Source organism: Macrosteles quadrilineatus, unplaced genomic scaffold, assembly GCF_028750875.1.
Source record: "Macrosteles quadrilineatus isolate MER2022 unplaced genomic scaffold, UCM_ALF_1.0 Scaffold_1__1_contigs__length_201487025, whole genome shotgun sequence".
Lineage (NCBI taxonomy): Eukaryota > Metazoa > Arthropoda > Insecta > Hemiptera > Cicadellidae > Macrosteles > Macrosteles quadrilineatus.
The window spans coordinates 192,472,518-192,490,517 of NW_026542594.1; the positions used below are offsets into that span (position 1 = coordinate 192,472,518).

Here is an 18,000-nt window from a genome sequence, read left to right on the forward strand (position 1 = left end):
TCAGAACCACTATTTGAGTAGAAAAACAAATAATTTACTAGATAAGTGCAGCAGCATGAGGGGAAATACTTATCCGAAATGCAGCAGTGGAATAACTTCCGACAAAAGGTTTAGAACGTTATATTGCTGAGAGGGTGTCGTTTTGGCGGGAGGGGTGGACGGTTCGGAGGGTTTTGGAGGGAGTATACGGTCCTCAGTTGTCGTCGAGCGTCCGACAAACTCGCTTCTCTTTGTGTTACGACTAACGTTAACTCGATTTACGGTTACGTACCAAAGTGTTATGACTTACGTAAATTGTTTACAGCTTAACGCGTTAAAATGAGTGTTGTAGCTATTATTAACCCGTAAATTATTATCATTTTACATTATTAAAAGTATTTACGACGTTGGTTACTACAAGTTTAAGATAAACTCCTTTATTATCAAGATGCAGTGAAACAAGTGTGATGATAATGAAGGAATGTGATTTAACGCTGGTTATCTTATTCGTCATCACCGTCCTCATTCCAGGTAAGAAGAAAACTAAATGTATAAGCTATAGCTAAATAAATGCCATAGGTCAATCTTATTAAGGACCAGAAAAACTTCTTTAATATAGACAATTGCCAATGCCAAGATAATTTACTAATTTTATCATCAGTGTGCAGAATAGAGGTTTAACTGTGCTCAAAACCAATACATAAAAAAATATGGAATTAAGTAAATAAAGGCGAATTGACATACAGGGGTGTTAACTACGAAGCATCAAAAAAGTAAAGCATCAATGTATTCAAACTGTAGATTACGAAAGCAAACAACCCAATGGAAAAAGTTTAAATTTTCCAGAGGAACAGTAACTAGCTATTCATTAGTCAAGCTATGGCCAAATTTGTACTAGTTTTCTTAAGCCAAATTTCCAATTGACCTACTGGGAAATATTGCATTCTTCTCTATTAAAAAGTGCTTTGAACATTTAGTGATTTTCACAGAAAATTTATAATTTTCGATGTGCAAAACTAGACACAACCACCCTTGTTCATAGTCCTGACTAATGAAACAACAGGTCTTAGTCAGTAACAAAGCTACACAAGTCATCTCACTTCTTTAAATAGCTGAGTGGTTATAGTGCTCACCTAGTGATCAAAAGGTCGCCGGTTCGATCCTACGAGAAGTATGTAGCTTTTTGATGGTTCAAAACGGCCCCAGCTGTCCTTGATCATTCAAAAAATAATGACTAACGAAACAGCTGATCTTAGTCAGTACAAAGCTACACAACATTCTAAACTAACTCATCCTTCACTCATATTCAGGTTAAAATACGCACATAGGTGGCGTCCCCATCTCAATTGGTAATATATGGTCAAAATACTATCATGATACAAAATAACCTAATCTTAATTTTCCTCGTGGATGAGTAAGTACATTTGGACTAATAACCGGCGAAAAAGTATAAATTAGGGTTTTAAGAAATTGGTTTGAACTTTAAGTTGATATTTCTTTATTAACGTATAGTTGAAAGGTATTTAATTGTATTAGCCTAATAATTAGTTTGTATTGTTGTGATTTGTTTAACGTTTTGGTCACCTTCAATAGCTTAACCAGCCATTTATTAAATATCTTACATACCTTTTTCAACTACCTGCGACCATAGATTAAACATACGGAGTATGTTTAATCTATGCTGCGACCTCTTAACACCAATTGCTTCATAGGTTCTCCAAACTTTAAGATATAAAAATATATAAAGAATGAAAACAAAAGTGTAAAAATTTGAAAAGGTTACTTAACGCTTACAATCAGAAGAACTTACTTAAAAGTTACTTAGGTTGATTTATAGTACCTATCTAAATATCATTGTAAATTAAAGCAATACAACAGAGGGCAGAGCGAGCAGGTCTAGTGGCTAGAGCACGGGACTCCGGTTCCTGGGGTCCCGGGTTGAAACCCCGCCAAATCACTAATGGATTTTATCTAAGTGATAATGCCGTAACCAAAATCTAGCCTGAAGTAATGTGAACAACAATTCCGGGCTCGTGCCTAGCGTCCTAGGAGAAAAATAAATTTTTTACAAATTCATAATATAATTAATTTAAGAAACTAACATAAATAAATTTATAAATCTTAAGTATACACATAAAACAATTTTTTATTAATTTATTATACAAAAAATACAGTTTTCCTTTGTGAAATTCATCACAGTAACTGAAATGTTAGTTGATGCTGTGAAATTAATATTTCACCTTTGCCACAAACGTCAAACTTTATGTAGCGACGAGAAGAGGTTTGTAAACATCAGTGTTTGTTTACACTTGCAAAGTCAAAGTGACATTCAGCGTAGGGTGACACTCGAATTGCTGTAGGTCTGTGTGTGTGTGTGTGTGTGTGTGTGTGTGCGTGTGTTGGTGTGTGGGTGTGTGCAGACAGCTAGTGTCACTGATGATGTTTAACTTTTTCAAAGGGAAGTCAACATCGACACTTTATGTTTAACTTTTCGTGTAATTTAGTTAGCAAGTTTTTTGCACCATCGTGTACGTTTTTAGGACTTTACATGGGACACAATGTTTAAACACTTGGATTAAACATGTTTCATGTTGTTTAGCATGTTAAACATGTTTAACCTATTTTAATGTTGCTTATTTGGTTTATACAGATCATCTCACATTATTCTTTACTCATGTTTGGGTTAAAAGACGTACCTACCTAGATGGCAACTTTATCTCAATTATTAATTATTAATTGGTTTAGGAAATGTATTTTATGCAATAAGATAAATTATCTTGTTTGAAAACGTGTTTATGAATTAAATTCCCGGCACATACACTACACATGGGCTTAGACCGTTTCCCCCTAAAGCGTTCAGGAACGTCCTCATGTAGTTCGTCCTGTAAAAATTCCACGGGTGTAGACAAGACTAAAAACTAAATAGTCCTATCTTTGATAGCTAAAGTGAATGAAAATTCACATTGAGGAGTAGAAATGTGTATCGTACAATGAAAAGCTTCAATAGATACTATATTCAATCAAATATAAATTTGATTCCAATAACATATCTTGTTAGTAAATTTCAATTATAATTTTGCTACACGACCAAGGCAAACATGTAGTTTTTGTTCAATAAATTTTAGAATCAGTATCACAACTATGTATTTTTGATTAATCATGCAAATATATCTCGCTATATACAAACTTGTACAAACTTGTCCCAAACTCCTTCGGGGTTAACTCCTTTATCTTCATGAGATAGAGGACTATGATCAACCCTAGGTTATTAATAATCATTGTCAAATAAATTAATCCATTGATCGACATAGATATCGACACATCCAACTGCAGTATGGAATAAAATCAGTTTGCTTATACTGTATTACTATTTTTTTACGAAACAAAATTAACGAGAACATGGAAAGTAGGATAGGCTTTTACCAACAAAAAATTTATATTGTATTTTAACAGGCAATTAACAGTGCTATTCGTCAAATGAATATTTTCTATAGTTATTTTGAATAATCGAAGCAATATGTCATTTACCATCAAACTGTTTAGAATGCAATTAAAATTAATGAGATTGATAATTTTCAGATTGAAATATTTCATCCTACAACTATAATACTAAAATTTATATCTAATGGATTCGCAATATACCAGAAAGTATTTACATTAACTTCAATATTTTACTATAATTTTTTAATAAAAAAGTTTGGATATAGTTTGAATGGCTTGGTTTAATTACTATCACTATTGGAGTTTGGGTCAACACTGAGGTATCATCGTTGTCGAGGAATTGTTGTTGAGTTCATGTTAATGTATCTTAAAGTATAATCTTCCGCTGTATCAAAATTTAGTAGCTTTGTTGAATGATTGTTACCTGTTTAGTTGTTTCACAGAAAAAAACAGTTTTCAATACATGCGTTGTGGGTCTAAATAAGTAGGCCCTACTCATTCCCTCCGTGGGGAGCGAGCTGGCGTAGTGGTTAGAGCGCGGGACGTCAGTCCCTGAGGTCCCGGGTTCGATCCCCGCCAGGTCACCAATGGATTTTATCTAAGTGATAATGCCGCAACCCTTAGGTCTAGCCTGAAGTAATGTGAAAAACAATCCCAGGCTCGTGCCTAGCGTCTTAGGAAAAAAAAAAAACTCGTTCCCTCCGTAGAAAGTAACCGCAATACATTGTTTACCACCTGTCACACTAATTTCTAAGAGAGGTACTGTGAAACCTGTTAGTTATTTTATTTCTTACGGAGTAGTAATCAGCGAGTTGACGACGTCATTCGTACATCTTTATTTTATGGTAAACAATCGGTTGTATAGAAAGTATAGAATGTATAAATTATTTTCAATTGATTGTAGTTCGTTGTTGCATTGTCGATCTGAATTTGTTTGTATTGAATCTAAGATGAACAGTTATCATTGAAAGCACGATAAACTTAAGAAAACTATTGATCAACTAATAATTTGATGTACTATACCGATATCTATCGATGGTGAATCGCAATCGAAAAAAATATTCTACATCCTACTAAACAGTTGATTGTTCATAGTATAAAAATGAAAAACAAATAAAAAGGAACTCATATTTACATAAGATGTATATAGTAAATATAGTATAGATATATATGTGTTGTAACTTAGTTTGGTGCATCGAATGTCAAAATGTATAATGTCGAAAAATATAGTTCATCACACGGGCAAACGAGTCTTTTAAACCCTCGCTAATTCTCAAGTCAAACTTAAGTTTGCGTCTAAAAATATTATACAACAATGAAACAATAATGATAATGACAATAAATTAATGAAGCTATTAAAAACAATAAAAATGATGTAATCAGCCTCATAACAAATTGAATGTCATCAATGAATAATAATGAGCGATTTGATTCTGAAATACGTCACAACATTGAATTTATTTAACAACCATTAACTACAAAAATAACAATGGAATAAATGCTTGATCTAACCAAATGAATAATTGAGCGTACTAAATACCAAAAACAATAACAATAATGACATTTTATTTGTATAGGCACTAATAAAACAACTTTTGTTTTGTCAAATAAATATCAACCTCGTTAAAGGATTTAGTTTTAACGTTGTAGCAAATAAAGACTAAATTAAAAAAAGGTATCGTTAATGAACTAAATAAATATTTAATTAGTTTTGATTTACATTAATTTCAATTAGTCGTTGTTTGTCTTTACTCATTAAAGTTTTAATGATTTTACATTTTAGTTACGATTTAATTAGATATAAATGGCAATAGAAGAACGAACTTCATTTTAGCATAACCATCCTAGAGTTAGTGTTTTAAAAGCATTCGTTTCTTAAAATATTATCCATTTTGATTAATATTAGTTTTACCGAATATAAATTATTCAACTGGAATATACTTTTAATGACATGAAAATCTTAATCATCAAGATGATAAATATATTGGATTTGATATTAAAGAGAATATTTAGCATGAAAAGGTTTTTTTTGGCGACATCAATTTAAAATATTTTAACAAATACACAGTAATCACCATTTTATTTGTTATGTTCTAAATTTATTGAACAAAGAACAAAATAGTAGTTTACGCAACGATTGCGTAAAGATAGTGTTAACGACACGAGTAGAAAATTTAAGGTACGAGCCTTGGCGAGTGCTTTAAAAACTTCTACGAGTGTCGTTAACACTATTTACGCGAGCTGCGTACACTACTTTACCGACGACGGTGTTTTAATTACTAAAAATCACTACTCATAACTTCTAAGAGAGGTTATGTTTTTGTTTATAACCTCTAATTGCCACTGACATTGATGCAACGAACATTGTATCAAATACTAATTGCACCAATCAACAATTAAATTGGCCTGAACAGCTTATTAGTTGAATTTCGAATCATTACAATTTTGCTTCTCCTCTCTCAATCCTTGAACCTCATTGGTCCGTTACCCGTGTTGTTATGAGTAAAACTATGCTGTTATGAATGTAAACAATACTGTTATGAGATACTTTTCAATTCTAAGAACTGTACTGAAACGGCTACTTAAAAAAACGGTCGTAGGTAAACTATTTTTCCCAAAGTTCAAATGGCATACACAACGAAAAATACAATGAATTACAAAAATGTGCACGAATTTCATATAAAACATTTTAGGAACCATTAAAATCGGTAATATTGAAGTAATTTTTAACCAATGCAATTCTAGACATACATATTTATAAAGACCAATCAGCAGACGTAGTCAAGGTGTCTCGTGTCGTATGTTTAGCCTGTAATGAGCGACTCTTGACTTAATCCCAACACTCGAGACCTCCTCGTAACCTAGATTCTGCTCATTATATCACTTTAACAAACATTAAGAGTCCTTTAGTCTGCTTTTCAGTAGCTTGTTTGTGTTTTGAGCAAATGTTTGTGTATTTTGTTCTAGTAAATATTGTCGTTTTACTATTAAATCTCTCTATCAATAAGGGAACTGTGTATATTAAGTTTTGAATTAAATTTAACATAAACCATGTAGAACTGTTTAAGTAAAATGAAGTTGATGAATTTGACTGCTTGGAATAATTTTGCAGTTTAATTATAACCAATATATTTGTCTCTTCAATTATTTTAACTATATGTAATCGCAAATTTTTGTTCTTGCGGATCTTTACTTGACCTAAAATCTGCCAACTTTTAAAAAAACTATTGTACTTGGACTCCGAGAATTTCATATCTGCTTTAAGGTGAAGAATATTCATACTGTATTAGATACGAATGTTTAAAAAATAATGTTATTTATTGTAAATACAAACTTGTACTTATTGTCTTTTCTAATATAAACAATTTTAACAATAGCTAAGCTAAACATACAATAAAAAATTACTTGGGTATTAAATATCGTGTATAATCATAAAATAAACTGCATTTGTTGTTATTTATACTACTGTAATGCCTTTTTAACTCTTCAACGTTCATTGATTTTGAATACAACAATTTATTGTAAATACCTTACTGTCCAACAATCATTTTCATATTTCAATTTAATTTATTTATTATTTAATATAATAATTATCTTTATTCAATCATTATTTCTATACAATAGTAAATAATATTTATTATTTCTTTTGTAATTACAACACAAATGATACACCAAAACTATTTTGTATATATTTTACATACTTATTTTACCCTGTTTTATGAAAAAGTTGCACTTTGGGTGAAAACGGCTTACAGAAAGAGTAGAATTTAATTATACTTATGATAGGGGAGTTTACGCCGTAACCGGGTGCGATATTAATTGAAGAGGAATGCATTAGCTTTCGTTCGACTTTGCAGACGGGCAATACTTAATCATCACTAATAGACCAAGGGGGAAATGAGAAGGAAGGGGGGTTAGTTTATTGGCTTTATTAGGGTTCAGTGCTGCCTATTGGAGCTAATAAACTTAACAGTATCTGCGCTAGGAAGTAAGGAAATTAGGTAGTTATTTATGGAAAGCAGGCGTTGAAATCTATGAGGTTTATAATAGGTTTTACAAACAGAGACTTAAAACCAACTAGTTCAATTTATCATATTATATTACAGAAATAAAATCTGTTTCATTTCACTAAATGAAATGTTTCGTAACTGTCCTTAAAGTAGGATATTGAGGTCTATATAGGGTTTTGAGTTTTGTATACTAGAGTAGATTTTTAGTCTAAATTGATCAGATGTAGAAATATTTTATTGAAAAGTACACAGCTCAATGAACCAATAAGAAGAGTGTGTTATTGGCTAAAACCATTCACTATTGGATACTGAAGTATTAATAGTCAAAGCTAAAGTTCTATCTCTACATACAGCCTCTGTTGCAATGATATTAATGTGATATAAAAACTGTTGCTGTCAATTAGTTATTCTTTTAGTTTAGCTTGTTTAAAAAGTTGGCATATTTTTTTAATCTGCAATTTACACGACTCAGCACTAAAACACTACAAAAGCTTTATCAAGAGTCAAACTTATCATCAAGAATGAAGTAAAGTTACAAAACCGTAATTAGTAATTGAGGTCAATTAATATGTTTCCCATAACCAATTAAAGGTAACTATTACCGATAATTTATTTAGTAAAATCTATAACAAAACTATATTTAGTTAGTTATAAGGAAATTAAACCAACCAAATCATTGGTTAAAGTAGTCTATCTTTAAAACCTAATTTATAAGTGACTACTCACTATGTAATAAATGAATGAGTCTTTTATATTTCCTATCAACTACAAATAACAATCATTTTATTGTTATAAAGCTCTCAGGCCTACTTACGTTTACACTGAAAACTCTTATATGATGTGTTGGTAGGAATTCTCATAACACGAAGATTTCTTATCAATTAACATCCATTAAAGTTAATGAAGAAAAGTTGAATTTTCGTCATATGTTCAAAGTTTTGAGCTTTCGTTAAAGTTATAGCTTAAATACGTTAATTTTCAAATGTAATAAAAGAGTGTGGTAAGGTTTTATTTTAAAGCAAATTTGCAAAAGGTCTTTGTAAGTTTGCCCAAGAACCGTACTTCAAAAGGAGGCGAATAAAACAGTTTCTCCTCCACAGACTAAAGAGAATACAAAGTTGTTCAACTGAATCATGAAAGCTGTCGCACGTTTTGTGAGCCTGAGGACTTTCCGAAATCCTACAAAGGGATAAAATCTCACGAACTCAACCTTATGAAGCAGGTGTTTGGTTGTAGTGAATATTTTATTCTTTTTATACCTTATTTATTGTCCTAAGACGCTAGGCTCTAGCGAGAGATTGTTTCCACAATAAGTCATGCTTAGCTTAGAGTTTTTGTTATTACCACTTAGATAAAATCCATTGATGATTTGGTGGGATTTGGACCTAGTACCTCAGGGACCGAAGGTACCAGCTCGATCCCCAATGGTTCTGGGACCTTAGTGTCCTACGATGTATAGGTCCAGGGTAAAATAAACAATTCAATAAAGTCCAACAATTTTTTTTTCTAACAAATACATATTATGATGATTATGATCCCATGCCATAACAATATAAATTAAAGATTCCTCCATATGTGGGATGAACACCACTCAAGACCCAATACTGCTCTTAAAATATTAGTCTACTCTTAGGTACAAGGGCGGGACCTCATTACGTAATTCAGGCTAGACCTAGAGGTTTCGGCGTAATCACTTAAATAAAATTTATGAGTGATTGGCAGGGTTTTAACCTAGGACCTCCCGGACCGAAGTCCCGTGCTCTACATCTAGACCAGCTCGATCCCCAAAGACTCCGTATTAGAGTCTAGTATCCTATGATGTATATGGTGGTTAACAAATTTAAAATTAAGTGTAACCATATTTTCTTATAAAGACATATTCTGATGATTATTATTCCACATGAAAACTATAAATTATACTCTTATACGCTAGAGGTGTCCCACATATGTGAGATAACCATTCCCCAAAGCCCTTAAACTGCTCATAAAATACTAGCCTACTTTTTTAGGAGCAAGCTTGTCTAGCGCAAGTCCTCATTACCTAATTCAGGCTAGACCTAGAGGTTGCGGCATTATCACTTAGATCAAATCCAAGGGTGATTTGGCAGGGTTTGAACCTAAGACCTCACGGACCGAAGTCCCGTGCTAACACTAGACCAGCTCGACCCCCAATGGTTCCGCGTTAGAACCTAGTGTCCGATGATGTAAGGGTGTGTAAAAATAATTAGAAAATAGTAACAAATATTCTTTGCTCTTCAGGTCAGCTGTGTCTACGAGATGTCTCTTTGAGAGTCCCAGAAGCTGTCAGGGTTGGTGACAGTCTGGCATTGACTTGTGACTTCAGCCTGGAGCAAGAAAATCTCTACTCAGTCAAGTTCTACCAGGGAGACACAGAGTTCTACAGGTACTTGCCGGGAGAGACTCCGCCCACCAGGGTCTTCGCCCTAGACGGTGTCCGCGTCGACGTAAGTGGATTCTTGTTAAATGCAACTTAGACATAGTATTTTGCAAATTTTTTCGAGGATTTTCAAAAATATGGTTGCTATTATCTACAATGTGGTGGTTAGAATGGGTTAGGTTACTTTTGGTTTTTTGAAAGATAAACTTTATTTTATTAATAGTTTTTAAATGCATGACTTTAAATACAATTGGCGTCTCTATAAAACTGTCAGATTATCAAATTACACAATGTTACAGCTTTCTCTTTGCCAAATTTGACCTTTTCTCCATTAAAACTGGCCCTATCTTAATACAACCGTGTGATAAATGTAAACTGTGTTAGTTCTACAAAAATAAATCAATAGACGACTTGGGGAAGTGCTAAAATAGGTGGGTCCATATAGATAATCCATATTCAAACGTGAAATGTAAATAAACCTTCCTATTTAGCACAGATATTCTTTTCGTAATCGAAGTGCATATATTTTTGACTGTCACTCATCCCCACCACCAAAATCACTATATTTTTCCACCACATAACACAACCCTTTTAGTCCAAATCGGCTTTTTCTGCTATTGTTTGGGTTAATGTGTTGCTTTACCCCTATCGATTTCCAAGGCGATTTCTTTATGAGTGCATATAAAAAGTAGTTGGAATTTGGGACTTCTGTTCCACAGTATTAGAGATCAAATCTTACCAACCACCAATGTTTGTTTAGGTTATAACGTCGTGTACAACTCGAAGGATAGAATACGTCCTTTAGCAATAGGTCTATTTATCAAATTGGGCCTCTGAAATATAACTCTATCTCTAGAGAATTATCTCCACTAAAATACATGAGATACAAATCTCATTGCAGATCTCCAGATCCAACAGTTCCACGGTTACCCTGGGAGATGTACACAGAGACATGACGGGGTATTACAAGTGCGAAGTGTCAGCCGATGCGCCTCTCTTCCACACAGGAATCAAGTCTGCCTACGTCACTGTTGTAGGTACGGAGTTACAAGCTCATATATTAGCAAACTGTCTCGGCTTCAAGTACTAAATCGAGTAGTAAACAAGAGACAAAACAAATGAAAAATCATTTTACATAGGCTTTCATAAGGTCGAGCAATTAGTGATAATCATCAACTGATTGAGGTAGGTAAATGAATCTTTAGATAAAACGCTTGACTTTAGATTTTAAAAGAATACAAACTAGATTACAGGGTGTATTTTAAGATTGCAATATAAAAATGGGAAATTGTGCGACCACTTTTTATTGAGCAACCGATTCTAACTAGGTATCCAATTTTTTTGTACAAAAATACACTTGATCAAAATAAAATAGTTTTATATTTAAGTGAACTCTTGGCAATAAATGAGGGGTAATGAAACAAGAAAAAATTGAAATTTAACAACTGGAGAATCTTACAGATGCTCTTGTGCTAATTGCTGTTTAATCAGTGTCTTGGAAACTTAGGGACTCAAAGAGATGAACTGTCTCTCAGAGAGGAGTGGCAATGACTTACTTCTCTAACTGAAATTGAGATAATTAATTACTTGACTACGCTCTCAAAATAGAAAAAACATGACTTATCATTAGGATACTACTGTTAACTATTGATTGAATAGTGTTCAGTATCCAATAGTCAATTATATAACTCCACAATAAGCTAATTTAATTTATTCTGAATTAGTAAATTAGTAGTGTTATTGGCCTAATAACTGTACGAAACAAATGTAATATTTGAAAGATTAAAAAGGGTATTGCAGTAACTTGGTATGCATCAGAGTTAACCCGTATTAAAATACGCAATTTTCGCACCGGTACCTTCGTTGTTTGTTTATGTATACGTTACACTTTAGGCACACAATCTTGATTATATTATTTTTGGTTTGTAGTTAAAATCACATAAATATTATACATATCACCCTGATTCAACTGACATCTGGATGCAGCTACCATGTGCGGATATAGCAATACAATGCACAAAGCATAATTGGCCAGAACTATTTTAATACACGGAAAACAGGTGTGCGAGTGATTAATACTACTTTAATAGTGGGAAGTGAGGTGGTCTAGCGTGAAAGCGTGTGACTTCGTTCCCTGAGGTCCCAAGTTCAAGCCCTACCATTCAATAAAGGATTTGATCTAAGTGATAATGCCACAACTCCTAGACCCAACATGAAGTATTGGCTAGTGTCTAGTGTCCTAGGAGAAAATAAGTAGCTTAAGAGTCTAATGGTGTTACAATTTTTAGAAGAGCCTTGGTCAGTGCCCGTCCTAACAGCTGAGAAGTCAAAGTACAGTCTCGGAGAGAAGATACGAGCTAACTGTACGTCTCAAGGAGGTTATCCCTTAGCCAACCTGACGTGGTATATCAACGGACAACAGGTAAACTGGAATATACGTAACCGTGCCAAACACTGAGCTATTATGTAGGGGTAGCACTTCTCGAATGTAATTCCTACAATGGTAGCCATTTTGCTAAGTAATTGAGTCGTTTCATTACCTTGATTTGCGGGATTTTTATCTAGAAAAACTTCTTTTCAGACAATTGTCGGGATAAAACCAGAATGTGGTTTATAATAGGATTTTCCTTGACATTAATGATATAACAGGATTTTCTTGAACCGGTGAGCGGGGTTTTTTTTAGGTAGGCCTACCCTTACTAACCTTACAAACCAACAAGTTTTAAGTAGTCAATCTCAAACAAACTAGTGATACATACAAGTATAACATGTAGCTTAGTGCTGCTGAATTATAATTATAAACAAACAAAACACAGAAAACATGCCTTCTTCCGCTGACAAATGCAGATAATAAAGTATACACACAGATTACTACTAATAAATAAAAGTGTAAACTAAGATAAACCAAAATAAATGTTTAATTCCATAGAATTTCAAGTTGAAGCATTATGGCTTGGAAATTCATTAATTATATAGGTTATCCGTAAGATTGACAAGACATTAATTCGAGTAAAGATAAACGAATATTGACCTCTTACATTCAAAATTAATTATTTACGTCAAATAACAACTGTGTAAATTATGTAGTAAGCTTAGAAGCGTTAAATCAAAAGCATTGAGTTAACACTCTTAGTTAAAACTTCAGATAAAAATCAAAACTGTAACATCGAAAAAGGTTTAAAATAACATGTTCTTAAACAAACCAACACGAGTCTACGTGGTTTTTGTTACAATCAAAACAGTGTTTCGACGACCTGTGCTATTTGTGCTTAAAACAACAACAATCGGTGGTTGGAGAGCGCCTGATCAAATATTGAATTTCTGATTATCAAAACCAACACAATAATGCACCTCGTTTTCTTGTTGTGTTGTTAAACAATTAGCTGAAACAGAACACCGCTTTTGTGTTTTATGGATTGCATTGCCGGCTGAAGATTACCTTTATCAATGCTAAAACACATCTTTCATCAAAGTGTTGATTAATTTGAGGAAAAACATACATAAATTGCATCTAAAATGTTGGGTTGGAGACTTAAGTATTTCCCTTTCATTATGTAAAGGATAGGTAAAAAATTTGTTTTTAATAGGTTAAAATAGACGTTATCAATTTTTACAAATTTGTGATAGAAATAACGTCGTTATTGCCTTTAATTACTTAAATTACACGTGAAAGAAAGGTATTCAAAAACACGATTTATTAAATAACGCATGTATGGCAGATTTTAAAGGAAATTCCTACACGACTAGTCTGGATGGATGTTTTATATTTCAATAAAAAAAATTTAATCCGTTAACTCATTCCCATTCTTTAAAAACATGTTAAATAATAAAAAGCCAAAATATTTGAGTTTACATAATGTAAATATATAACAATTTTCACAAGTTGTATATTACAAATATCGACTACCTAATAAGGCCAACCCTAATAGCCAAGATACGCTGTTTTAATGTTTACCTCAAAGTTCTAGTTTTAGTTTTCCACGACTTCCGTTATGTCTAAACTTACTAACACTAAGTTATTGTTTGTGAACTGCACACGACTTTGAAACTTTGATTTTCTATCACAAGTTCAGTAGTTATGCAAATTATTACATCAGTAATTATATGTGAAATAGTTTTAAAATCATTAAAGTCATTGAGTTAATTTTTATGGAGCAGATTAGTGTTGTGCCATTTAATTACGGTGTTTATATATTTTTAAAACAACTCTTTATGCAAAAAATAATGAATCAAAATTAGAGCGACAACAGGATATCCACAACTACAATACTAGGTATAAACAAATTTCACAATTAAAAATCATAAAAAGAAAAATATAAGCAAAGTCCTAACTATATTGGCATTAAATTAATCGATCAACTACCAGATGGCATAAGGAAGGAGCAGAGCAGAAATAAATTTAAAAGGAGAAACTGAAAAATTCTTAATAGCTAATTATTTTTACAGTCTGGAGGATTTTTTCACTTTAAGTAATGTATTTATTTTATATAAAAACTGCTGTTTTATGATTTTTTAACTTTAGGTTATACCTATTTTATAAAAAATTTAAAATGACGCATTCATGTACGATGTATCTGTACGTTCTGAATAAAGAATTGATTGGTTGATTGATTGAAATATTGAAATTAACAACAAAGAAAGGTCTGTTCAACGATATCCTATGGAAAAACGTTGGCTTCTGAAGATCTACTGTTTATATACAATTCTTTGAAAACGTTTTCAAAATACTAGTACCTAATTTGAATCACTATTCACAAAAGTTAAACATCACGTATTTTCTAATAAGTTGTTAAATTGTTAAATTCTTTTAAGCGAATTTAACATCACTAATTTTGAACAATTTGTTGAAAAATGTAATAGCTTATTTTAGTCAGTAACAAAGCTATTACCATCATATCACTCTATTCTACACTCTTACAACAATCACATTCACCTTAAGATACGCACCTCAGAGCTATGACCTACCCCTCTGCACTTGTACAACAAGAGGTGACGCCCGGCGCGAGGCTAGACGACTCTGACACCTCGGTATTGAGGCTAGAGGTAGACGCTAATAAATTAATAAATAAAGAAAATAAATGATATGACGTCATTTCAAATTATTGAATAAACTATGTTTATCTGTTGAGGTGAAGCACTCAACCTATCCCTCTGCACTTGTACAACAAGAAGTGACGCCCGGCGCGAGGCTAGACGACTCTGACACCTCGGTGTTGAGGCTAGAGGTAGACGCTACCCACTCCCTGTTATAGGACGTCATTTCAAAGAATTAAATTAAATTTGTTTACCTGTTGAGGTGAAGCACTCAACCTATCCCTTTGCACTTGTACAACAAGAGGTGACACCCGGCGCGAGGCTAGACGACCCGGACACCTCGGTATTGAGGCTAGAGGTAGGACGCTACCCACTCCCTGTTATATGACGTCATTTCAAAGAAATAAAATTAAATTTTTTTATCTGTTTAGGTGAAGCACGCAACCTACCCCTCTGTACTTGTACAACAAGAAGTGACACCCGGCGCGAGGCTAGACGACCCGGACACCTCGGTATTGAGGCTAGAAGTAGACGCTACCCACTCCCTGTTATATGACGTAATTTCAAAGAATTAAATTAAATTTGTTTATCTGTTTAGGTGAAGCACTCAACCTACCCTTCTGTACTTGTACAACAAGAAGTGACGCCCGGTGCGAGGCTAGACGACCCGGACACCTCGGTATTGAGGCTAGAGGTAGACGCTTCCCTCTCCCTGTTCCAAGACGGTAGACTGAGTCTGCGCTGTCTGTCGACGCAGTACACCCTCTACAGGCGCAGCGCGGAGTTGGATATACACGAGGACACTCCACAACTCGCCCCTGTGCTGGGGCCGACTGTACCCCACACACAAGGTAAATACTGTTGAATAGCTTATAAATACTGTGGAATAATTTACCACCATGTATGCATTTAAAGTCAATGGTAAATGTTCTTAGTTTAAAATGGTATGCTAAGACAGTTGACGCCCTATGACATACCCCCTTTTTTGGTTAGTTCATTGTAATAAAATCATTAAAAGTCTATAGGCCTACACGCAAAGGTGAGTTAAATTGTGGTGCTAAAAAAAGTGCCTCATGTACAATTAGGTTTTCCAAATAAAGTTTAACTTCACCTATACCACTCTAGTTATGAGTTATACAATGAACTAATGCAATATAAGGTGACGTTAAGTACAAATATCCTCAGTGATACCTAGTGTTTGAATTTAATTGTGTCGTAAAAACTGTTAATTGTCTCTGAAACAATTAAAATCGGTAAAGCCTTTGTGACACAATATACATTCTCTAATTTTGGTTCATTTCTCCATATCGTATAATATCATAGCCTCATCTGATATAAAGCCACGGCGTTGGTGTGGCAACGTCGCACCGGCCGGTCTATTGCAATGGTAATAACAGCAATACAAGTGTAAACATAAACATTGCGCAGACGCTCCATTATGAAATGCAACAGCTGTCTCGGTTGGCCGGATCTGCGGCGTTGCCACATTTGTCATTCCCCCACGACCTTGTATTAGACCATGATAATATCATATATAATAATTTAATCATTATTGTTGTATTGTTTTCAGAGTCAAGTGGAGCCTCGAATACGTGTAGTGAGATCCCCTTCACGTTTCCCTTCTTTATTATAATAGCTCAATTGCTTCAAACAGTCTATACTTCAGTTTCCAGGTAGCCTAAGAAACGAACGAAATACAGCGACAAATTGTGATAATAACACTTGCGTGATATAAAGAAGCATTAAAGTTAAAGTTTTGAAATGTATGATTTTTGCAAGTATAAACGGTTTAAATTGAAAGATTGTTGATTAAAGATTACCAGCTTTTGTATTTTCCAGGATCGTTCCAATATTTGTAATCGGTTGTGAATATTTGTAGAGCTAGCAGTAGATCGCAATAACGCAATAAAACTAAATATGTGTATCATAGTAAATTTAATAACGTAGAAAGAGCTTAAACGTTTTATTAAAGCTGCTGTAATTGTTTGTATTGAAATCGATATTTAGAATGTACAATACGTCCATTTAAATTTGTCATAAATAATCATCCATTTCAACTTTATTCAACGTTCAATATTGTAGGTATTAAGCGAAAACTAAGTTGGGTCTAGAAGGTGGTTGTAAATTTAAAAAATATAAAACTCTTATTTTAATTTTTATGTTACTTTTTCCTCAAAATTTTACCTCTGAGTCAAAATCCATCCTTTGTAAGATTTTATTTTTGATAAAACCCCCGAGCTGTTTTTGACAAAAGAAATTGTATGTATATTGTTGTACTATTTATTTGTTTTTAATTACTAAAATATAATTTTACTATTGTAGCAAGAGCATTATTGAATTTTGAAACCAAACCTGAGACATTCTGGTGTTTTGTAAGCTTGTACCAATCTCGTGTATAAATATAATATTGTTTAGACACACTGTATTATCAATTTAACTTTCCTATTCTCAATTCCTATAAGTAACATTTAAAAATATTTTTATATTTTGGTTGTTTGGTGGATGGAAATAGTATAGCGTTCTGCAGAATTGGTTCTTCCAAAATACCACAGAAATAAAAATAAAATATTCAGACCAACAAAATGTATCCCAGACGCAGTCTTCTTTAAAATATAACCATTGACTATTGGAAGATATAACGTTTACAAGCTACTTCAGAAAATGATTATCAGTTGATCATATTTTTCAGTGACATTAGCTTTTTAACTGTTTGATATGTTCAATAAGATAGCAACCAAAAAATCATGTTAATTAATTTTTACTAATGTATTTCAGACTCCTTTAGATAAAAAAATCATTTTCCTTTCATAAAAGCCATCTTGTGGAAAAAGATCAAGAAAGCGGTTAAACCATGGAAGCTTACGTAGAATTATAAGCGTGCTCTGTAACGGGATATATTACGTATAGTATTTTCTATGAACAATATGACCTCAATAAAGTAATAAAACCTCCCTCTATATAAATAAATATATAATTTTATTACCGAAACAGCCATGTAAAATTAACATAGAATCGAAAAAAAACTAAACAAATTAAACTTAACAAATTGTGAATTTTTCTGCAAAAACCCCATTTTATTAGTTACTAGCTGTGTACCCGTTCTACGCACGGGGATCTTATAATATTCAGTTGAAACCT

The 18,000-nt window shown here is 33.1% G+C and overlaps 1 protein-coding gene across 1 annotated transcript; it reads left to right on the plus strand.

Moving 5' to 3' along the window:
• Positions 1-219: 219 nt before the first annotated feature.
• On the plus strand, positions 220-17,240 carry LOC128983412 (uncharacterized). Its single transcript, XM_054402694.1, has 6 exons — positions 220-510; positions 9,690-9,895; positions 10,730-10,865; positions 12,117-12,250; positions 15,461-15,713; positions 16,433-17,240. Exons 1-6 carry the CDS (start codon positions 447-449, stop codon positions 16,537-16,539), a joined length of 900 nt encoding a protein of 299 aa, XP_054258669.1. The 5' UTR covers positions 220-446; the 3' UTR covers positions 16,540-17,240.
• The last annotated feature ends 760 nt before the right edge of the window (positions 17,241-18,000 follow it).

Coding starts and splice junctions, on each gene's coding strand:
- LOC128983412 (XM_054402694.1), top strand. CDS start 447: ATGATAATGAAGGAATGTGATTTAACGCTGGTTATCTTATTCGTCATC. Junction 511..9,689: donor CATCACCGTCCTCATTCCAG/GTAAGAAGAAAA, acceptor TTTGCTCTTCAG/GTCAGCTGTGTCTACGAGAT. Junction 10,866..12,116: donor TGCCTACGTCACTGTTGTAG/GTACGGAGTTAC, acceptor TACAATTTTTAG/AAGAGCCTTGGTCAGTGCCC.